The sequence below is a fragment of the Conger conger genome, chromosome 10, assembly GCF_963514075.1.
Source record: "Conger conger chromosome 10, fConCon1.1, whole genome shotgun sequence".
NCBI classification, from domain to species: Eukaryota; Metazoa; Chordata; class Actinopteri; order Anguilliformes; family Congridae; genus Conger; species Conger conger.
In genome coordinates this window covers 37656106-37680892 of record NC_083769.1, presented here as the reverse complement: position 1 = coordinate 37680892, position 24787 = coordinate 37656106, and the positions used below count along the sequence as shown (strand labels likewise).

At 42.5% G+C, this 24787-nt stretch overlaps 1 protein-coding gene across 1 annotated transcript; it reads right to left on the bottom strand.

Annotated features, from left to right (window-relative positions):
* Nucleotides 1-365: 365 nt before the first annotated feature.
* On the bottom strand, nucleotides 366-24157 carry si:ch211-180f4.1 (uncharacterized protein LOC100144405 homolog). The gene is made up of 2 exons (XM_061257835.1): nucleotides 23948-24157; nucleotides 366-3646 (listed from the first exon to the last, which is right to left on the bottom strand). The coding sequence occupies exon 2, from the start codon at nucleotides 3549-3551 to the stop codon at nucleotides 1341-1343; it is 2211 nt and encodes a 736-aa protein (XP_061113819.1). The 5' UTR covers nucleotides 3552-3646; nucleotides 23948-24157; the 3' UTR covers nucleotides 366-1340.
* Nucleotides 24158-24787: the final 630 nt, after the last annotated feature.

Below are 24787 nucleotides of genomic sequence, written 5' to 3'. Positions count from 1 at the left end.
GTAAAAACATAAACATGTCTGGCCCTAAACCTATTTAAGGTTTCTCAGTCTTAGATCTATGGTCAGAATTGGCAAACATTAAATTTGTCAGACTTCAAGTCAAATCCAATCACGGATAAGCAGGTAAGGGTTACGTGTAATGAATGGCCGAGAGAGAAGACTGAACATACATATGACTGCCCACTCCATCACTCCCAGTTTGATCTCCCAGGTTGGCCCCTGCAGGTGAGTGGACTCCACCGGCTATCAGAAGTAAATACAGGCCAAATTCATTAAAAATGGCCATACAATGTTCCTTAGGCAGTTCAGAATAAGAACAAGAATCAGAATCAGGGTTGTATAACAATAACTCTGAACCCATACTCACCTCTTCAGAACCTTGGTACCTGGGAACCCCAACTGATCTGTCACTATGTTGGACAATGGTTCTGCTGACCATGGTCTAATTTTATATTGATTGCTATAGCTCATAAATTATTATCTGTCTGAGATATTGTATAGATACATTGTTTGCTATGTTAATAGTTGCACAATGTTTATTTTTGCTACCTAATTACCTATAAATATTCACAGGTATGTGCATCAGTGCAATAAATAGACACATTAGATCAAGAAATAAATAAAGATAAGATAAATTGGATAAACAGATAAATAAATAAAGATACAAAATTAATTATACACTACTGTATCACAAAGTTACTTCAAAAGGAAGTCTCAAGAAGAAAAGCAAAATTAAAAAGCTTTGAGCAAAGGTCATATGAGCAAATTTTGGCACTCAAATTAACCACTGATTTACATCCAGGAGGAAAGGAAAGCATGGAAACATGAAAAGAACATCCCATTCCAACCAAGTTGGAGGGGTTTGGGAGGTTTGGAGGGCAACTGGATGAGCTGGAATTTGAGCTCAGGATACACATACACATTCCATATACCCTCTCCATGTATGGACACCAGGAGATCGGAATGATCAGACATGGTTGTGTATTGAAGTATTTGAAACTTCTCTAGCCTGCATTAATTAGAATTGTTTAAATGATATAAGCAATATAATTTGATGTTTGTCATAAACAGCTTGACATTGGAGCAGCTTAATTGCCCAAGGCTCAGACTATTCTGTCGCTGCATGTCACTTCCTAAAACCACAAACATTTATATTTATTCTAGGTGTTAAAGTGTGAGCCTGGCAGAAAGAATGTGAAATTAACACTTTTAAAAATACATCAAACTTTCACCATGAATTTGTTCTGTGATTATATGTGAAATGAGAGCAAAAACCAGTCAGATTGTTAAAGTTTTTTTTTTTTTTTTTTTTTTTTGTTCCAACAAAAGTTTACTTCAAACTACCACATGTATGTCTTTGAGGTGTCGATCTGTGAGTTCTGGGGATCGACCGGGCCTTCTTTCTCCTTCTCCGTCTCGCTCTCCCAGAGGTTGATAAGAGGGGGGTAAAGCTCGTTTAAAGGGATGGAGGTGGCGTGCTGCATGTACTTCTTCAGAGAGTGGTGGCAGGACTTCTGCTTCATGCGACGGCCCATGTAGAAGACCAGCAGGGCCATTATGCAGATGGCAAACATGGAGCCCATGACGGCGGCCAGAGCCACGTTGGTTGGCTGTGCCACCATCTCCACCGCAAAGCTGGCTTCCTTCGTGGTCACGTTGATGCAGGATCGCTGGACCTGGTGCTCCGAGGCGGACATTGTCAGGCAGACCTGGTACTCAGTGGAGGGCAGAAGGTGCGTAAGGTTGTACTCCTGGACGTCGACGGGCACGTTGGCCGTGTAGCTGATCTGAGGGTTGTCGATCTTCATGACGGCACTGGCCCACTTGGGCTGACTGGCCTCATGGATGGAGGACACGGAAGGGAAGATCTTCCACTCTAGCACCACGGACTGGGAGTGGATGATTTTGGCCAGAACCACCAGCGCCCCTGTAGAGTTTCCAGAGCTTTCCCCGGCGGCACGCCCACCGCCACGCCAGTCACTCTTCTCCACGTGAACGGTGACACTACGCGTGTCCGCGCCGTCCACATTCCACGCCACGCACGTGTAGAGACCGGCATCCTCTGGTCCCACATGGAGGATCTCCAAGGCTCCTTGGTCTTGCAGCCTGTGCTTCTTTCCTCCACTACCATCGTTCATGGCCAGAGAGATGGCCTCAGAGGTCACCTTGTCCCCGGTTGGCGTCACCCAGTAGAACTGCGGGGCGGGGTCTGCCCCAGCCCAGCAGTGCAGAGTCAGGGGTTCTCCAGCGGTGACATTGAGATTCGGCGGGAAAGTGTGGAGGGAGATAAGGGGAAGGCAGCTGTTGCTGGCGAAGTTCCAGCTCGTGGCGACAACCTCCTGGAGCGGGCGGCCGGTCAAGTGGGGCGGGAAGGCACAGAGGGTGGTCTGGCACTCCAGGAGCCTCAGGGTGGACAGGTTCCCCAACACTGGCCACCAGGTGGAGAGGCAGTCGCACCTGAGCGGGTTGCTATGCAGGCTGAGCTCTTCGAGGCCGGGGAAGGAGGCGAAGAGTTCGCGTGGGAGGAGGCTGAGGGCGTTGTTGCTGACCAGTAAGGTGCGCAGGGCATTCACATCCGTGAATGCAGCACGGTCAATGTAGGACAGGTGAGGGTTGCTGCGGATTTCCAGCTTGGCCATTTCTGGGAGGTTGGCGAAAGCCCCCCTCTCCACAGCCACCAGCTCGTCCATGTTGTTCAGACTTAGTTCCTCCAAGTGGGGGAAGTCCTGGAAGTCTCCCTCCTGTACTCGACTAATGGGGTTCTTGTTGAGATCCAAGAACTTGAGGTTAGGCAGAACCTGAAGGGCATCCTTGGGCACTGACGTCAGTCTGTTGTCAAAGAAGGAGAGGCTCTCAAGGTAGTCAAGTCCCTGAAATGCCCCCGGGGGCACATCTGTGAGCCCCATGCCAGCCAACACCAGGCTATGCAACTTAGACAGGGGATGGAAGTTCATATCCTGCAAGCCCAAAATGGGGTTCTCCCCAATCATCAGGATCTCCAGGTTGGGGAGGGATTCAAACCAATGACTGTCTATGGCCACCAGCTTGTTGGAGTTAAGATGAAGCCTCAAGAGGCTACCTAAGCCTGAGAATGCTTTGGGACCGATGGAAGAGATCTGGTTGTGGTTGATGTACAGCTCCTCCAAGCTGGCTAGGTCCTTCAAGCAGAAATCTGGCAGATCCTTGACCTGGTTCTCCTCTAAGTAGAGGGTGATGAGCTGAGTGACATTATTGAGTCCAATGTCCTGGATCTGTGTGAAATGGTTCTGGGAGAGGTCCAGTTCAGTGAGGTTGACAAGTCGCTGAAGCTCTCCAGTAACATGGGAGATGTTATTACTCTGAAGAAGCAGCACCTGAGTGTCACCTGAGATGTTTGATGGTACCCTGCTCAGATGTAGCTCGTTGCAGTCCACGGTCTTGGCCTGATGGTACACAGACTGCGGAGTGTACCACGGCCGGGTTTCACACACACACTGTGCAGGGCAGTAGGAGCTGGCCAATGAGCTGTGAGATAGCGCCAATAAGAGGGCACAAAAGACAGTCCTCGCCATGGCTTCACGGTTGTGCAGTGACCGAGCTGAAGAGTAGACCGCTGAACGCTGAAGGATGTACTACAGGCTGGATCACAGCGTTTCCTGCACCAGTTCTGCGGGAGAAAAGGAGACATCATTAGTACACCGCAGAATTGATTATTAACCAGCAACTGATATTCACATACATATTACATGATCTCATTTCCCCCTATTTCAAATGAATCCAAACATTAATAATTTAACATACAGGAGGAAAGAAGTCATTATTCCTTTTATAGTCAAAAGTAGGGTCTATATATACACTCCCCGAGCACTTTATTAGGAACATTTTTACTGTATTTCACCTACTTATTCATGAAATTATCTATTCAGCCAAGCAATGCAATGCATACAATCGTGCAGATACGGGTCAGGGGCTTCAGTTAATGTTCACATCAACCATCAGAATAGAGAAAAAATGTGGTCTAAGTGACTTTGACCGTGGAATGATTGTGGCAGGGTGGTTTGAGTATCTCAGAAACTGCTGATCTCCTGGGATTTTCACGCAAAGTAGTCTCTAGAGTTTGCAGAGAATGGTGCAAAAAATCTAAAGTAGCAGTTCTGCAGACAGAAACGCCTTTGTTAATGAGAGAAGTCAGAGGAGAATGGCCAGAATGGTCAAAGCTGACAGTAACGCAAATAACCACACATTACAAAAGTGGGATGCAGAAGATCATCTCTGAACACACAACGCATCATAACTCTAAGTGGATAGGCTACAGCAGGAAATAAAAAATAAGTCTAATAAATACCTAATAAAGTGCTCACTGAGTGTATATATTTTTTTGTCATTTTTGTTTCGCTGCACTTCATAATGCAGTTAAAATTGTCACGGCAACATTTAAAAGCTATGGGCTATTAACACAAGGGCCTTGGCATATCGATTGTGGGTGTTTTTAAAAAATGTATCTCTTTTTACTAATTACCTTTTTATTGATGCGCATTCATACATTGTCCACACTACTCTAACAAATACAAAAGTGTAAATATTTGTTCATTGTTTCGCGCAAAGTGAGCTCTGCTTATTATACGCAGAAATAAAAGCACTGACAGGATGAAAGAATCTCTGGTCCGGCGCAATGGGAAAACTTCTCAGAAGATGAATGGGGGGGTGAATAATGGCTGCTGTGATATCAAGCTTAATGCTCCCATGAATTACTGCCACAGAGGAAAATCAGTTGCTATTGGACATACGCTGTGTATAAAACACCAGAGGGCCATGACTGTAAAGCACAAACAGCCGTAAGAAAACCCAAGCCATAAAAATGATGCAGAGCTTTTGTGGCGCGATAAATCTCAGAAGCACTAAAAGTACTGTGAAAAGACAGCGAACCGTCTCCCCGCCTCGGCCCGAGACTTCATAAGACACTTCTGTTCAGTTATAGGCCAGGAATTACAACATTTAAGACTCCCCCCAAGACAGGGCGAGGTTAACAAAGGGAGTTTTACATGGCAATCAGCAAAATGTAAACTGCAGCCATTTCCTTGGTCCCTGTTAATTAATGTAATTTAATTGATCTACATCTTCCCGCGCGCATCTCCGGCGCAGCTCGCCCTTTATTTCCTGTGATGCCAGGACGCTCCCTTCGCTTCGCTCGCGGCAGACGCCGGCTAATGAGCCTGGCTCTGCGGGGTGGGTGTGGAAAGACAGTGGGGGGTTCGTGACAGTTAATAGGCATTGCCGCACAGTGAATCACCAGTGGGCTAAATTGTCGCCCTACAGCTGGGTTCTGTTTTTGTTTCTCTGGAGCAGCCGGATGAGGCAATCCCGTTAATGAAGAGAGAGCGGAATGCTGAGCGAGTCTTTCGCTAATTTACTGACAAAGAATTTATGTGTTGGTCGAGTTTTATGCGGGATCCTCCTGCCCCTAACGATTGGCAAGCGCCCTGTCCAGAGTACAAGACGCTGTGTTTATCTTATACTACCCTTTGTTTGGAAACTTTAGCCTCTCAATTTGTATCCCAACAAGACCAACTGAAATCTGTTTCAATCAATAAATCCATTGCTAACGATAAAAGCTCTGGCTGGGTACTGAGTCATCCTCAATAGCTGGCCTTGCAGAACTATGTCAGTCATTCAGCTGATTCACCAGCACACCAGTAAGTCACAGACACGGAGATGGACTGAAGGAAGAAACAGCAGCAAGTACAATCAGACAACCTCAACATATTTGGAGTCTAATGGACACTTTACAGGTGGATGCTACGGAAAAGAAGGAATAATCCTTTTGAGTACAAAGAGTATGCGGTGTGCTTCTGCACATGACAATGTTTCTACCGACAATTTCTGAAAATTATTCATCGAAAGATAAAACATGTTCAGCAAGAAAAGAGTCTGAGCCATCAAAGATGTGAGATTAGAGCTCCGGTTGTCGCAGCCAACGGCCTTAGCCTCCGCTCTCATTTATAATGCCAAGTTTCACTGCATTCATTCAAAGTTACATCACTGCAAAGAGGCTTTGTGCATTTTGGCATGGCGCCTTCTTAAGTGTGTACATCCTTTTTAAGGACCCAAGGACACAGCCACTATGATGCAATATCCTGTAATTCTTTGAGCCACCAAACACCAGTACCAATTGGCTGGCACACACTCTCTGCAGAGTTGGAGAATATCTTTGAAAGTTTTGCAGCACAGGAAGTCAGATTTATCAATATAATGAAACTAATTAATTAAGCAATAGCTATTAAAGTAGCCTGTGTGCAGGGCCATAACTACTGTACCATTGAGCATACCAATGGCCTGTATTTAAATTTCTTTAGTAAGAACATTGGGTTAGGAGGGGAATGAATGCTCTTTTATTTCCTCACATTTAAGCTTATTTTAGAGGTATATAAACAGCATATACACCCCAAAATGCATCCTCAATTAACGGACTAAATGAAAGGTGAAAAAAGAGAAAACCTCAACCTGACCCCTTGCCCCCGCCCCCCATCAGCCCCCAGTCTCTTGACCTTTCTTAGGTCCTGGTTACACTCCAGCCTGTGAGCTGCCATGTCTTACCATATTCAAACTGGGCTGCAAACAAAACGTGCCCTCCTATAAGAGATGTGAGCTCAAACCTTTACAGGACATTTCAGGGATAGGGCTGTGTAATTATGACCACCCCCTCCCATCAATCTTGTTCTCCCCATCTAAATGAACCGGGCCCAAATATTGTCCTCCTCCTTGTGCACAGATTTAGGCTATGCCTAATATGTAACATGGCACAGCACACACTGTACGGAAGACTGCAGAATCATTGTGCGGGAACGTCGTCTCAGGAGCCCTCCTGGAATTTAATCCGCACAGCTCTCGGAAAAGCGCTCACATGACAAATCCTGTGATGAACAAAGCGGGTACACGGGCGCACAGGCTCTGACACCACCGGCTCCAGAAAGGAGAGGAATGAAAAGGAACACAAAGATGGGAATAATTACTCGCTTCCTTTCAAGCCCCGCGCACACAAATTGAGTCCCCCGAGAGCAGCGGCGGAGCAGCGGGAGGAGCAGCGGAAGGGGCGACGCGGGGCGTGGGCGCGACGCGCTACGCGCCTGCAGAACGCGCGCGGACGGGGCTGCGGCGGCACCTGCCCTGCCTCGCGGCGCGCTCAGGAAGCGAGAGCGTTCCCGCAGCAGCGTGATGAATCTCACGCCAAGTCCTCCCCCCTCCCTCCTCCCCCCTCCCCCTCTCTCTCCGAGCCGGCCCTGCCCTGCTCCGCGCTGTGCCCAGGCCGCAGCCAGCCAGCCAGCCCGGAAAGTGTGACAGTCCCCACCACGCCTGTCTGATCCCATTAGAGCGCAGGGGGCACGCTCAGGACGCCACCCCTGCAGGCCCGCGCCGCGGCAGGAAATGGGGCCACCTTGCCGCGATGCCATGGCAACCTGAGAGGAAGCAGCGGGGACTGGCCTCAGGCAGCCGGCGCAGAGCCGTCCTCCGGGGCCGCCCGCGCCCCTGCGCTCACGCGCCGGACCGCTCAGCCGGAACCGCGGGAAGTGCTTCTGGATCACAGGGAGAATGCAGCCGCCCCGGACCGGCGCAGACAAAACCAGCTGAATAATTTACACACGGAAATCACAAGAGGTGACCAAAATAGAACCAGAAAAAAGAGTCTCGGGCACACACAAAAAGAAATACTCCATGTAGCATTATTCTACTTAAAAATGTAAACGTAAGTATACAATGCATGAACACATAGGCACACATATGCATACCCTTACAAAAAAAACACATATTCAAAAACCACATGTTCAAAAGCCATGTGTGAATACCAAACGTGAAAAATACAAACGTGAATGATAAAATCAGAGTGGAAAAGGGTAACCTATGCTATTTCAAGTCACTTGTCTTCACATGTTAAAATCGTGGTGGTTGTTTTAACAAGTCAGTAATATGTTAAAATGTGAAGATGAAAATGACTCAATGTGACCTATTTCCATTTTCATTTGAAAAAAGCCAATCACCAGTTCACATTTGACATTTTCTTTTCACATGTTAAGTCACATGTGAAAATCTTAATTCGCATGTGATTTTTCTGTGTGCGTGAGAGGGGGGAATATGAAGAGAAACTCTATTAAATATTTAAATATGAAGAGATACTATATTCAATAAATCTTTTTTGAAGAAATAAAATTCCTCCGGCAAATAAATATTTCAGGCACTGATACCACCCTTAGGAAAATAAAATCTTCATCTGAACTTTCCTTATGTCTTTCCAAAGTATTACATAGGGCTCTGTATACCTAGCATGAACTCATCATAGATTCCAATATATGCAAAACACTGCAGCACAAACAATGTAAGGAGCTTGACTCTTCAACCCCCAACCCCCGCACCCAGTAGAATTCTACAGCGTATAAATACATTACTAAAATATCATATCACTGGCTGTGTCTGTGTTTTCTAGAGTATCTTACTATTATACTAAACAATGTAATCAATAAAAGATTGTAATATAATAAGATTTTTTTCTGGATCCAATATAATTCCATCCAAATGATTTGCTTGCTTACAAGCAAAATGAATGGCCATCTGGATATCTATAGGTGCATTTGTATGTTCTGTCATGCATACATGGGTATTTTTACATATATAAAGTAATATTTGCGTATAAAATCAAATGTAGCTGTCAAATTGTAAATCACTTCACATTTACTCTTAATTCCTATGTTTTAGTTCTCATCCTTTGGGCCTCAAATGATCTGTGTCTTAAAATATTCTGTCAGTTTTGATATGAACATTTGTCATTCAATAATTATATTATAACCACCTATAATGAAAATAATCAATGTGTTTATTATCTTTCTCTCTGATGAAATATACTACAATATTCCTCTGAATTCTGTTGGCTATAAATAATTCTGCCATCTGAGCTTCAAGCGCTGGAGAGCACTTCTCCATTACGAAAATAATGGATGGCAAACGTCTCTTCTCATCACGGATATTGAAATCAGAAGCACTCAGTCCAGGCCAGATGAGACCCTCGTGGCATACTCTTTAGGGCCCTGCAAAGGAAAGCCAAAGAGCATTACCTTGTTTCTGACTTTGTTGTTCCAAAAATATTGACAAAATGAATACATATATTGTACTATTTACATACTTTCACCACATAGAGAATGGCTGAGAGAGGCTACAATGTATTCTGAGACTGAAAGCGCCGTGGTAACAACCATGAAACCATGTGCAAGATCGTTATCATAAGAATGCACATCAAGGCTAAAAGCACTGATGGAACAACCATGAAACCATGTCCAAGATCAGAACGGAAAATAGAGTGGCTAAAAGGACTTGGTGAGTTCCACTTAAAGACACACTTGCATCAATTATCTTAAGTATATGGTTTGCGATGACATGGGCTACAGAACCTAGCACTACTCGCTGATGTGTTGGAGAGGCAGAGATATCTTCAGGGATTAGAACAGGCCTAGCGGAAAAAAATGTTTGCAATAAACATTGTAAATTAAGCGATGCTGCATCTGCTTCCCGGAGGTATTGTTAGGAACTTGCGGATATGAACATATACGTATAATTTAATCTGACCAGGGGAGACACTGCTGGCCATACAACCTTGGCTGTAGAAGGTGCTCATTTTGCTTGTGCAATAGTTGAAAATTATTCGCTATAATTAGCTACAATAATCAATATTGGTTTATAATGTACGGCAGTCACATATTAAAATGTGAAGGCTTAAATGTCTCACAATAAACTAAACCCTTAAGTGTTTTTCATTGTGGCAATTCATTGCTTTCCTTTTATCCCCATGGAAATTAATCAATAAAGTGGTATATAGAGATTTGGCCTTAAGTACCAATTTGTTGGTTCAGGCTGGATTGGAACCATGTGAACTGTACGTGCATACAGGCAAGCATGTAAGTTCTGTCCAGATAAGTGTTGTTGATCCTCAACCCAACCCAAGTCCCTGATTGGCTGATCACTACTGGCAACCACTGCATAAAATACATGCATATGCTGTACATGTAGCCTCGCAAATCCAAGGAATTCTAACTCTGCACTATTTGACTGGTTAAAGTTTAACTGTAGCATCCCTTCCAGATAAAAACTGTGTCAAAATCCTTACATTTATCTATCTAAATAGCCACGTGGTTCACCTCCTCACCAAGTAAACAGTAATCATCGACCCCTCTCTTTGTTCCAAATTATCCAGAGCACTATGTAAAAACAGACATAGCCTTATGCTGTCTCGAATGTCTTTGTCTCCATTTCCTGCCACCGGGCCACCGGGGAATGCTGTTTTTTTGTGACGGCTTGACAGCGAGAGTGCCCTGGAAAATGAGATTCCCAGAAAGGCCCGAGCCAGGAGAGAATACTCGCCTCCACCTCCGTGCGTGCTGCTGCCAGGTAGAGTTCTGTCTGCACATGACAAATCTCCGCCAAGGTCAGCCTCCTCTGTCACAGCCTGACGAGGGCCCACTCTGCGGCTCTCAATCCAGCGCTGACTCTCCGCACGGGACGGTGCCCTCCTACCTCCTCACTGTGCACGTCTGTGACCGCGTGTGTTACCAAACATCTAACTGCCAGCTTGGCTTCTCGTAGAGCTGCCTCAGCCCAGCGAGTACAGCGTCAACACTTAATCCACCGCACGACTGAGGAGCCACATTCACAAGTGTAAGTCAATCCACACGGGCAGACTTTTGGCTCTTGGAGGGAGCTTGTTTTTTTTTTTGCCAAGCATTTCATAGATCCTTCTTTTGATTGGCAGGTTTAGGCTCCCCCACCAGCCCCAGTGACACACCCTAATCCTCGTGTGTCACCGTGTTCAGTAACCCTAGCAACCGATGGTCCCAATTCTCACAACATCAACAAAGATCTTTCACTCCTCTTTCCTTTTTTGTCTTTGTCACTCTGCGCTCTCTCTCTCCCTCCCTCTCACTCACTCTCTCTCCCTCTCTGTCTCTCTCTCCCTCTCTCCCTCTCTTCCACAATCAAAGGCATTACCGAGCGTGCATTTGTTTTAGCATGTACGAGCAGAGCTCCGCTGCGGTTTCTATTTCTGCCTCTCCCTGCCTCTCCCGGGGCATGGTGTTGATGGTGCTGTCTATTTCTGCCTTTGAGTGCAGCCTTCAAAGAGTTCACAGCCTGAGACTGCACACTTCCTCTCCCCGAATCATCACAACTCAGCTACAAGCAGTACTGTTTCACCCTCGGCCACCTTACAGGACAAACAGCTGTATGCTTTCAGCACCGCAACACAACGCCTTGGCGGCGTTTGGTCATTGAACATGCTTACAGTATGAATACTGTAACTAGATCTATAGAGATCCTCAAATGAATCAGGGATCCTCAAATTCGGCCCTCGCATCCAAATCCGGCCCTGGTTTTGTTTCCTCCGATTCGCTGAACAATTTCTGCTTCTCATTGTTCAGACTGGCTTTCCACCTGACTCTCAGGTAAAGGGAGGGTGGAAAACGACCCTGAAGGATCGTGAATTGCGGAACGGGGTTTATATTTTGAACTTTATCCATGTAATTTATACAGTTTTGCTTTTGGCATTTTGACTTTGACTTGTTTATGTCTACCTATCTTGCTAATGGTTCCTGCTGTCACCCTGAGTTGGCAGAGCGAGTGTATAACGTTTGCTAGTGAAAGCCTGTGGCAGAAAAATCTGCATTTCGATTTGGTCCAGTAGGTATCAGATGTATGGGAACTGGTGCCATTGCGCTACTGGGTTTTGGTACTCAACCCTACTGCAATTGTAACACAAACAACAGAAATAATGCCATAATTTCCCATTCATTATTACATTTTCTGCATAGCATAAGGCACCAGCATGTGTATGCACACAAATATAGCAAAACTCATCCTTGTTTACACACTGAGTCAGACCAAACAAAGCTTCCAAGAGCATTACTAACATTAACATCTGCTGTTGTCCTCCAGTATACTCACTTAATCTACTGTTTCAGTGGTGACAATTCAGCCGGTCTAACAGGTTGGGTAAAACTGATATAGTTCAAAAGAAAGAAGGACATTTTGAAGAGCTGTTTTTTGGAGTGTTTCTTTAGGAATTCTGTGTCAGTATTCTATAACTCCATTGCTTTCAGTTACCAATGAAAAGCACTGTTACATCAGCTGTAGAATGTTAAGTTACGAACAGTATGACCTCACACGTTAAAGTGTTAAATAGTATGCAGATGAGCTCTCAAAAATCAAATTAGTACACGATAAGAGCAACCGGCAAAAAGCCGTCACACACATGAAATACAGCATGGAGTGCCTTGACAGCTGTTGGGTGAATTTCTTTAATAAGGAGTTAAGCCAGTCCACTCCCCTGGCAAGGAGAAGCACTCTGTGGAGTTTGTGTTTTAATTTGCAAGAGATTACACAGCCAGATGTTCAAACTACCTCAGAAAAGTTCTGTTGCTATTCAGAACCTTAAAGCGATTCTAAGCATTATTTAATTTATTCAGACATTGGCATTCACATTGTTTTTATTATGCGCCCTTTATATCCTAAAACCCATAAACCAATTTAAAGGCTATAAACTGCAAAGCACTCAGTGTTTTTTTTCAATTATTAAACAAGATTTTGTTATTCACACTCAATTGAAAATGCCTGTTGTTGTGCAGGTACAAAAGGTTTAGCGACACTGAGGAAACTTCACCAAGTGATATCACATGCAGTGTTGCTTAACCCTTTAAGGTTTAAGATCACAAATATGCAATTAGGACATTCTTAACTGAACCTTCTAATGCTGATGTGACAATCAGTACTGGTAAATGAAAACAATGGAGCAGAACACTGATTTAGAATTTGCGTGTTTAGAATTCAACGGTAGGTGAAGGAATACGCTGATGAATGAACAGCGTGGACAGCACAGTGGCACAGTGAGTCACGCTGTTGCCTCACAGGAAGAAGGCACCGAGTTTCTTTGTGGAGTTTGCATGTTCTCCCCATATCCACATTGGTTTGCTGTGGGTTTGCTTTCCTCCCACAGTCCATACCACCATTAGTGCGTCACGGACAGTCTACATTGTCCTTGGGGTATGAATGTGTGACTGAATGGTGTGTGGGCCCTGTGATTGATTGGTGGCCTGTCCAGGGCATATTCCTGCCTTCCACCCAGTGTATGCTGGGATAGGCTCAAGCCCCCAACTCACCCCCCAATGACCCTAACCACAAGTAAGAGGTTTAGGAAATTGATGGATGACCATTGTGCGAACCAACTGATCAGACCAATCAAATGCTCACAGCGGTTTTGTAGTTCAGCTTCAAATGTATACCAGTGCATAACAATAGAAGATATGACATTAGCCTTGAAATGCCTACGTAGCAACACATCGTTATTTCATTTTACTATAAGATGGCTTTGAAGGCGTGAGGGTGTTCATACCCATCCTACTGTACTTGTTAGAGCATGTTCTCTTCCCCAAGTCCTCAATGGCTTAACATCTGCATCGCACTTCCCTGCATTCGCAACCCGTATTGAAGTCGATAAAAAATTCATGGCCGCTTAATTAATTATTAAGCAAGCTGCAGGCAGGTTTTTAATTTTTATTCCTGCCTTTTAGGATGGAACACGAAGTGTCTGTTAATTGGCCTGAGAGAGTGCTTTGCTCCAGGAGTTTTACAGTTTGTCAACACCTTTTGGACCCCCCCCCCCCCCCCCCCCCCATTGTCAGGCGGGATACTCTCTTTAGAATTCTGTGTTGATAGATAGAAGCTGCTTTCCTTTTTTATAAAATGATTTCCTAACTCCTCTGTAGTTTGGCTTCCAAGGTGGATATTGCGCAGAGATTTATATTCTTAACCAATACCAGAAGCGTTATCTCTCTCTTTCTGAATCATGTAATTACTCCACTGATTACATGAGTTCTCTGACCCCCTCTTCCAGTACTGGCTCTCAGGCACCCCCCAAAAATTATATTTCCGTCTACATTTCCCACCAAACATGCTGCTTGAAATGTTTCTCTCTCTAGCAATTCTCTTAATGGGTGTCCATCAAGGCACTGTCCTTGGATCGACGGTTTCTGCATACACACCCTTATTTGACTATAAACCTGCAGAGCTAATGATTTAACATATATTTCCTATGACGTGTTCAAGTTCAATATTTCTTGCTCCTAGCAATTGCCCCCATACATTTCCAGCTCCAAAATCGAAAGTGTCACATTTTAGTTTTCCAGCTAGTAATAATAAAAAAAAAACCCTGATGTTATCTCACATTGGATTACTCCCTCCTGGAATATTTGAAAATTCCCTCTCCAAATTATCCAGAAGCCCTGAGCCCAAACCAGTCACTCACACCACTCATACCTTTTACGACTTTCACTGGGCACATTAGACAGAGTTAAAATAAAACCCTCATCAAGACCAGGGGCCCTTCCAGCTTTGCGTTAGATCAGAGGGCTAGCCCTTGTGAGGGGGCCGGGGGGGCACTATCATGCGGAAAATCGGGGACCAGGGTGGTGGAGGGGGGGTCGGTGCTGAGGGGAGATTGCAATCAGACTGAACAAAAAACATCCAGAGCCTCAGCCGGACCTGACCATGGGGAATGAAAAATAAATTATTATGACTTATGCTATTAACTCTGCAAGACAATCATCATGTTTACCATCACTGTCTGCAAACTCAGAAGTATCTTGGCTTCTTTGTTATTTGAGCATTTAATACAACACGTTTGACTGGTAGAACAAAGCCATATTTAAAATGGAATTAAGACAAACACTTGATTTAACATTTCTGAAAACATTTATTGTGCCTTTCCTTTAAATGCAAATTGAAATGCCTCGAAGTTATTGAAACATATTTAAAATAAATGCCTTTCAAACCAAATTATTGTGCTATTAACCAATATCATCAGTGTTTCAATAATAATAATAATAATAATAATAATAACATATTGTTGTGATAATTATTATTGCTTTTGTCTAAGCACTTATTCCAGATATCGTAGGGTAGACATTTCAGATTTAAAAAAAAAATCATAATCATAAAAGATTATAATTATGATTATAAAAGATGATTTGTGCGTTTCTCACCAACTGAGAAACACGCAAATCTTCCAATCCAGAGGTCCAAGTATTTAAACCTAAAAAAGTATATAAATCAAATAATAAAATATTTTCAATTAGCATTCGCTTGAGCAAGATGATAACCTTTCTATGTCTACTGTACATAGTTGATACACGCATGAAAATGGGAAGAACCTGAGCTTGTTAGCTTTATGCTAGGACAGGCTTGTAAAGAAGCACACCGTTGAATGGAAGAGGAATGTGGAGTCAGGAAATAAAGGAAATAAAGAGTGAGAGTACTTTTCTTCTCCAAGTCTACGCTCTACAGTAAGTACTGTGTGTAAACATGCAAAATATCCTCTTCTATGACTCTTCTACTGCAAATGTTTGTTATGAAACAGTTTTTCTCAATCTCAGTTGTCGAATGACAATTAAAGTTCTCAAAATAATATGTGGAAAACCTCCACGCCATAACATCACTTGTTCACAACAGAACACCATTTCTCATTGCTTTCTGCAAATTGTAAATATGAAGCACATTTTTGCAAATGATAATGTACAATTGGGCTAATTATCAGTAGCATAAGTCTTGCTGATCAGAATAGATTATGTTGTTTTTCTGTTAAATAGTTTTACTTTCAAACACATCTGTGCAACTACTCTTTGTGTATGTCATCATATCACAAATGGTCTATCCAACCATCATAATATATCAAGTAAATATTCACTCATTTTAGTGACATGGTAAAAACAAAAAACTGTTTGTCATGGTTGAATCGTGAATTTTTAAGGTTAGTTTCAACACCTGAGATCAAAATTACTGTGTAAGGCACAGGTGGAACTACACTGAGCATGGAGGAACCTGTTCAGACATTGAACAGGGGTACCTGCTTATCCAAGAGGAAGAGGAGTAAAGATGCATGGCAGTATGGTTAGGAGAAGACCACAAAACAGAGGAAGAGGCAGAAGAGGACAAAGGCACATGGTTGTCAGTGGGGGCCACTGTTGTTGACCATGTAATCAACCATGGTCTTACAATGGCGGAGCCTGGACGAAAAGTGCAACCTAATGTGGGGCAGTCTGCAGTGTCATCAATCATACATTCCCAAGAGAAAACAGGTGCTCAATTGTGCAATACTGTAATTATTCATGCTATTTCAGTTTGCAGTAAATGCACGTTTGAAGTACATAAAGAAAACATGAACTGTGATGTATAGGTGATTTCCAACCGATTCCCCTGCATTGTTGTGGTTTCTGTTTACTGTAGTGCACTGTGTCACAGTATCAATAAAATTGATTCTCAACAAGTAATACTGTTGTCCAGTCTCTTACATCTTTTACATATTTCAATGTGAAATATTGTACTGCAGAAAAAAATCTTTCAGGTTTAATTGTCTTAATGACAATATATCGAACCGTTTGACTGTCTTCATTTCAAACAATGTAAAATTATAAATGAAATATTTTGGCAAATGCTCCTACAGTTAAGCATTAACATAGCATTAAAAATGTTGCGGGATTGGGCCAAAGCCATTGAGAAAAACTGTATTGTGCTTTGCATCTTGTATTAATGTAAATAACAAGTGTTCAGTATGAGACGCATAGTACCTTAGCATCTCTATCATTAAGCACTAATAACGGTAATTAAGAATTACTTCTGAAGGTTATAGGGAGAAACATTTATATACTGTAGACTGATCTTATTATAGTGATTCAAGCACTGTGTAGCCAAATAAGTGATTTCCTGTTGTTGTTTTATTTTTTGCCAGGGCACAACTTGTTGTAATATAACAAAGAGCTGAATGTGAGATGCGTTAATTAAAGTGAGATATTGGCTTTAATGCCCTGATTGTGCTATAAGAGGCCTATCTATTAGTGTGGTAATCTTCTTCTACTGTATGCAGTGTGCACTGTGCTGCATATATAACTGACTCATCACTGTAATGGGAAACAAACGGTGCAGACAATACTATTATCAATATTGTTTTGTTTAGTGCAGTTACCTTATACTGAGAGCGATGGACCCATGGCCCGAAGTCCTAGGCCTCTCCGTTATGTAGATAGATAGATAGATAGATAGATAGATATTGTAGATAGATATAGATAGATGGATTAAAATGCATCACTGCGGGGGAATGATTCTCTCTCAAGGACATGCCTCAGAGTTCTCTCGTGTGCATTCGCTCTGGGACATAAAAAGCTCCAACGCCCTCTCCTCCCACAGAATCCCCTCGCTTTGAATGATAAAATCTCTCAAGTTCACTTATTAGCTCGGCAAATTAAAACAAAAAATCTGATCCTCAAGCAAATTATTCTGTACGTTATGCAAAGCGATGGCAGCGTTTCTTTTTTATTTCGTTGCTGGCTTAAATAACAAAGAGATGACTCGTACATGAAAGAGCAGGCTGTTTCTGGCTGACTCATAACAGCACATTGTGCCAGCAGCTCAGTTCACTCCACATATGTCAGGTATTTTTCTTATTGCCACTGGGAATAATGTGAATTCCTGCAATATTTTTGCCTCGTCACCTTGAGCATGTACACTGGACAGTTCAAATAGCCACATTCCCAGCATTTTAAGCTGTGGAAATTTAAAAAGTATCAAAAAGCGTCAATCGTAGCCTGGCCCACCTATTGATTGGTTTGGTTGAACCATTACACCCAATTGTGAATGTCCGTCTAGGATAGCTCAGGCCCACCTAGTGCAATGCAGGCCCAGTGGTTGTGAATACTTCTGGCAATGCTGTTGGATTCAGTGCTAAAAATCCAAAGCAGAATCCTGTCGTTTACTTTGCCAGAAATACACCCAGTGGCTTTGATTAAGATTAATTTACACATCAGAAATAATTCTATATATGGTACATGGCTGCATGTGATAAAACTCTAGTGGAGAGTTTACAGGGCGATATTTTCTGGACAGAATTTGTATTTCAGTTCATTCTGCACTTGAATTGCGTTGTAGAGGATTATCTGTTGCTTCGGAGACACACACAAGGGAGAATTAAATCAGGAATCAATTTATTCAGCTGGGGGTTTGGCCGGAACAATCAAAATAAAGAACCTCAAGGGAATTGTGGTGGTGCGGGGGGGGGGGGATAGCATGTCTTTTGGAAGAGATGTTAAACCGAGGTCCTGACTCACTGTGGTCATTAAAGATCCCATGACACTACTGTAGTGCGAAGAGTAGGGCTCCCTGGTGTCTTGGATAAATTCAACCTGCCGCCTAATCATCCCCAGTTTAATTGGCTAAAAATCTTTCTCTCCCTCTCCACCTCAGCTGATGTGTGGCGAGCATTCTGGCACAAAATGGCTGCCGGCAAGCATCACCCAGGTGGGTGCTACACATCGACGGTGGTTGAAGAGAGTTTCCCCCTCATTACTGCAAAGTGCTTTGATTGTGAGAAAAGGGCGACATACTGTAATAATGCAAGACATTATTATTACTATTATTAGTCCATAATGTACGCAAGGCTTTCTGGTCACAAGCCACGCTATTATCATATAGTATAGCATGATGATTCACCAAGATTTCTCTAATTATGGGAGTTTTAATATCAGATTGAGATCATATAGGTGGGGTTAGTGGATATACTGTTTGCTATAAAGGCTTCATATGCGTCTTAATCAACACAGCAGTGGTGCTGTTTGCAGACATTTCCTTTGTGTCAGCCCAGCGTACGAGAATATGGGAATCAAAAGGTCGTTGAAAATTCAAATCATGCATGAATATAGTGAGATTATGCATAAATACAGTGAGAAGAGAGGAATAACACAATGGCAGAACAAAATGGAAAAGGAAGACTAGAAATATAACCGCTCTCCAATATCCGTGTTTAGGTGTAGGGAGATCCTTTATATAATTATTTCTGATTCAGGTCAAAGTATATTAAAATGTTCAAATGTTAATTTAATCACTAATAAAAAATAATATAATTACCATTTATGTATTCCAGACGTGAAACTGACTGTGATTGAACCTGAAATCCGAAATCCGAAAATGTGTATTATTTAATAAGTAAATGTTTACAAATAACTGACATGTGAATTTAATTGACCCTTCTTCAAAGGTAAAGAGAAAGTGTCATTGATATGACTGCAGTGCTGTCAGCAACCATGATACCCCAATCCCCAAAAAAGAAAAAACTAAATCTTTTTTAAAAAACTGAATAGTTAATGTCAAAGCAATGCAAAAATAAAACTAAAATGACACGCTTGGTGGGGTTATTGATAGACATGTAAAGAAATATGACTAAAGACTAATAATTACAGTTGGTTCATAAACATTGCTTCACACAAAGTACTTTTTTATTCATAAGCTACTAGCATTTCGATCTGGTGACCTTCATCAGACGATGTGTCAGCATAACTGAACCCTAGAGACAGATTAAATCCTAGATAAATTAATCATTGTCAATCAAGATTGATCTTCAGATGCAACCTATCTGAAGATTCAGCCCATTATTGATAATATAAAAAATATGCATCAACTAGAATTAATTTTAAAAATGTGTTAGTCAACTGAAAATATTTCTCTTTAATATACACGCAGTGAGCACTTTATTAGTTAGACCTGCACACCAGCTTGTTAATGCAAATATTTGTGGCCAATCATGGAGCAGCCTGTACTCTCACGCTCAGAAGGGAAGGTTATGCACACGGCAATCAACCAATCACTGTTGGGCGAGAGCTCAAGTGTCTTGAGTCAAATCTACACCGTGCCAAGGCTGACTGCAGTCGGTACTGCAGCTCCATAGAGTTAGGCAGAATTGGCAGTTGTGTCACCCAGAGTATTGGGAATATGGGATGGGGATCTGGCAAACACCACTGGTCGATAGGGCAGCCGTGGACTGCATGTTAAAGCCGCATGCGAAAGGTCTTCCTCTGACTCCGCTCTGCGCCAGCCTGGCAGAAGACTGTTATGTGAAAAAAGCAGCTGGCGACACCACGCGTCTCAGAGGATGTCTGCTCTCTCAAGAATTGGCAGTGGGGTTTGTGAATTAACGCAGGTGCAGATAATTGATAATTCCAAATTAGGCAGGGAATTGGATATGTACGCCTGCCTTTTGGGCCCCAAATGATAAATTCATAAATCAGCAAGTGATGAGCATCGGCTAACTGACTCCTCACAAAGAGAATGGAGAACTTGACCTGTTATCAATATTGATGCATTTTTATATTCCGTACCATTTCGTTTATAATTCAGTTTAACTTAAACTTGCGAAAACAATATGGCAATATTAGATAAACTTGTCAAAACAATATTGCAATATTAGATCATGACCACAACACACGTGTAGAAAGTGCAGCAGGTTATTTTGGTTTATTTTGATGCATTGGGAGTCTGGGAGTCATTGGGTCCCTTTTGGGTCAGGTCTATGTTTATTTCTGTGCCACAGGTCTGATTTGATTTGTGAATGTCCTCACCCTACTTGAGCCTACCTCAGTCTCCTGTCCCACTGACTGCCCAATCAGTACTACAGTGAGACCTTCATAAAGGCTCTCATACTCAAACTACACTTCCCAGCCACACCTATTTTGTAGGGGTGTAACCATGGAGATATATATACCCAAGAACTTCAGTGGATCCCTATGGGAGCTCCTCAGTGGTGCATGAAGCCTGTTCATGGAGGATGTCATGTTTGACTATGGGCCTTTTTTGGCACCGGAGTATGTGCACTGGGTACCTAAATTTGAAGGGATGAACAGGAATTAAAATAATCTTCTTCTGCGCAGCTCAGAAAAGAATTGGTCCCTGGTGAGTAATTAGTTCAGCCTGAAGAAAATTCAGAATTTAACAGTATTTTCCAAAATAGTCTAATTTCACCAGAATAAATTCATCATTTTTGATGGACTTCAAAGGGTAACATTGCTTTTTTGCGCCAGACTCTTAATAAACTGCAATACCTGTGGTAACCACTGGACTTTGGGGGCTACCAGGGGGATGTCAATCCCTGGTCCCCTGCGTGTACCCATACATTGATCTGCATGGATGTATCCATTCAAAAGGGAATAATCCAATGGAGTTAATACAACATGCAAAAACGTATCCATATCATTATGAATCATAGCTAAATATTTATTTATTCTAGCCTTTAAATAAATATTTTGCTATGATTCATAATGATATGGATCAATTTTTGCATGTTGTATAAATTCAGTATTCTCACTAGCAACACTGCCAACATCATTACGTTTATCTTTCCAACTTGACCTCATCATCATGCTCATGCTAGTGCCATTTTTCCTGCTGTGAAAGATGACGTCAATACGCTTTTGCACCTCATTTTGGTTCTATGTGTACATTGTAGCAGGATTGTGTTAGCTGGATCATATACATTTCTTACTATATTTGATCCTTTTGGAGTGGGTCGTAGCACAATTTGTGATATTGCCAGATATCGAGCCGTTGCTCGAAGAATGGAAATCGTATCCTGTTGCGGTGAAGCCTGAGGTTCACATCCCGACTGCTTTGACCCTTGACCTTACTGAGAAGCTGTGGCATTGTCACTTCCTGAGCACAACACAGAAATGCACAATCCACAGTTATTGGCTGCATTTAAATACACTGTACAATACGTACCGACCGTGCCCTGCTTGTGCTCTCCCTGTTCTGGCACTGAAAGACTGATCCGTGCGAGTGTAGGCTAGATAAAAGATGCCGGTTAAGAGAGGCAGAGTCCGTGCAGTGACTCTATGGTGGTGAAGCTGAGGAAACACCTCAAAGTGCCTCTGAGTTGCCACACGGTGCTGTGTGCTCACTCAGTGCTCTGTTTCTCAGTGCTCTGTGTGCTCACTCAGTGCTCTGTGTGCTCAGTGCTCTGTGTGCTCAGTGCTCTGTGTGCTCACTCGGTGCTCTGAGTCTCAGTGCTCTGTGTGCTCACTCGGTGCTCTGTGTCTCAGTGCTCTGTGTGCTCACTCGGTGCTCTGTGTCTCAGTGCTCTGTGTGCTCACACGGTGCTCTGTGTCTCAGTGCTCTGTGTGCTCACTTGGTGCTCTGTCTCTCAGTGCTCTGTGTGCTCACTTGGTGCTCTGTGTCTCAGTGCTCTGTGTGCTCACTCGGTGCTCTGTCTCTCAGTGCTCTGTGTGCTCACTCGGTGCTCTGTGTCTCAGTGCTCTGTGTGCTCACACGGTGCTCTGTGTCTCAGTGCTCTGTGTGCTCACTTGGTGCTGTGTCTCAGTGCTCTGTGTGCTACTTGGTGCTCTGTGTCTCAGTGCTCTGTGTGCTCACTCGGTGCTCTGTGTCTCAGTGCTCTGTGTGCTCACTTGGTGCTCAGTGTCTCGGTGCTCTGTGTGCTACTTGGTGCTCTGTGTCTCAGTGCTCTGTGTGCTCACTTGGTGCTCAGTGTCTCGGTGCTCTGTGTGCTACTTGGTGCTCTGTGTCTCAGTGCTCTGTGTGCTACTTGGTGCTCTGTGTCTCGGTGCTCTGTGTAGAACTGTTTCACAGTGCTACTTCTACTGTAGTCTCAAGACGGTAGGAAACAAATCAGCTTTATTGATCTTCTGTTTGGGTGAAAGTTGTATCGCTGAAGGTAACGGTAATGGAAAAATGAGGAGGAAAAGCTGATTACTGGGGTCTATGTAGAGGTGTGGTCGGGCGTACTGTAAACACATTTTTGTGCTGTGTCTGCCGTCAATTTACTTTTCCAAATACTATGGAATATGGCACTTATTATATTATTTATATTTATGAACAAATACTCAGCTATAAAACAACAATTTGTGCATCTACGGCAATGATGCTATTTAAAACATATACTTCCACTTCAAAGCCAAAACCAAATTATGCACAAAAACAATTAGAAGTTGTAGTGCCACTTGCAGTAAGCAGTCTGTTTTTCCAATGCAAGTCATTTCAATAAACAATTCACAAGTGTGTTATGAGCTATAAGGTTGAATGCATTCAGCGTTCCAAGTGAGTGGGCGCATTTCACTAAAAAAGAACCCCATCTGTTTACATGCTACTACCGTCAGCACACAGCAAAGCAATATGTTGCCATGTTACAGAAGTGTGAAGGATAGACCAAGCCATGTATGAAGTAGCAAAAAATAGATAAACTTGGTTATCTCAGCCACTTTGAAAAATGCCATTGAATTATATATATATTTCTTTTTTTTTTTATTAATTAAAAAATGAATCCTGAGCAGGTGTTCCGGCAGATTCATACACAATGAGATCAGACAGCTCTATGTAGTTAGATATGAATAAAATATAATAAAGGTTATAAATAATTCATGATTTTTTTTTTCTTCTTCAATTTGGAAGCATGCATTTGTTAATGTTACCAAAGATAAAATAACAACAGAAGAACTGTTGTAACAAAAAAGTTTTGGGGACACGAACATGCAGTATATTATCAACCATTTATTCCCCTTCTAAATATTTGTAAGATGCTGTTATGTACTGCATGCCTAAGTACATTTCTTCAGTTTGTAAAATGCAAATTCCCGCATTTCAGTTGGGAAATGACTTAAATTGCTATCATCTGGAAGACTGCTGTCTTCCACAATTTAATCTACTACCTAAATATATAATTTGGCTATATATTTGAAAAAGAAGATTTGGATGGTGATTTTATATATCAGTTCGGTATAACTTGAATTTGGAGGACTGTTATCACTGAATTTTGTAAATAGCGTATTCATCCAACAAAAGTAAAAAATACCAAAAATACAAAATCCTCTAAACTTGTGCCAGCACATTAACCTTATGCCCGGCCCGGGCACACATCATCATACCCACATCTACACCCCCACCCCTCCACCCTACACACACACGGATTTGGACAGAGATCGTACCCACCATGCCAGCCGGTAAATAAAAATGCGGTGAACTTGTAGCTGTCTTAAAAATCTAACTTTAAATATACTAAGATGAAAGGGGTCTGCAAGAACTGGAATCAGTGAGCCGCGTAAAGTAACGCCCTTACCTCTAGCAATACCAGGCGGAGTCCAGTTGAGAAGATGCACTTACGTTGCACTCACTGTAATTTTCAATGTATCCCTGAAAACAATGTTGCAAAAATGGACGTAACGTTCTCTTACTGGAACAGTTTTTGAAATTAAACGGATTGTGCTATTTAAAAGCTAATTTATGCTCTTTCACTCCGCATGTGTTTGCTGTACAATCGCCTCAAACATCTTCCTCGCATCGGCGCATAATAGCCTGTCTCCTTCTGCCTTTCACTGTATTTGAAGGACCGTACGCGCCCTGAAGTACACGCCTCTTACATCCGCCAGATACATTGTCATTAACCAATAATATTGTTAGGCCACGTGGCTGCTCCAATGAGATCGAGGAGGCGGTCGTCCTTTCTTCATAGAATGATGTAATGGTCCAGTTTGGGTTCTGTGCTAACATTTACCACACATGCAGCAGTAACGGGATGATTTAATACACTGGACGGCTTATTGTAATAGTTGTCTCGGGTGGCTCGTGTCATCACTGATAACTTGGACCTACGTGATACCTTGACGTAAGCATCAAAAATGATATAATCTTTGCAGTTCAGTAACAACAACAACAACAACAACAACAACAGTAACAACGACCACAAACAGAACAACAGTAATAATAATAATAATAATAATAATAATAATAATAATAATAATAATAATAATTGCAATGATAACATTATATAGCTTGTTTAAAAATATGCCTGTGGTTGTGCTAAATAAACAAACCATCATCGTGCTGCTGATGATTATCGCTGATAAAATAATAAATTGCCTGCTGGTTTTCATTCTGTTACTGAAAAAGATCAATGATG

Excerpts from the sequence above, each read along its gene's own strand:
- si:ch211-180f4.1 (XM_061257835.1), bottom strand. The coding sequence starts at position 3,551 with ATGGCGAGGACTGTCTTTTGTGCCCTCTTATTGGCGCTATCTCACAGC.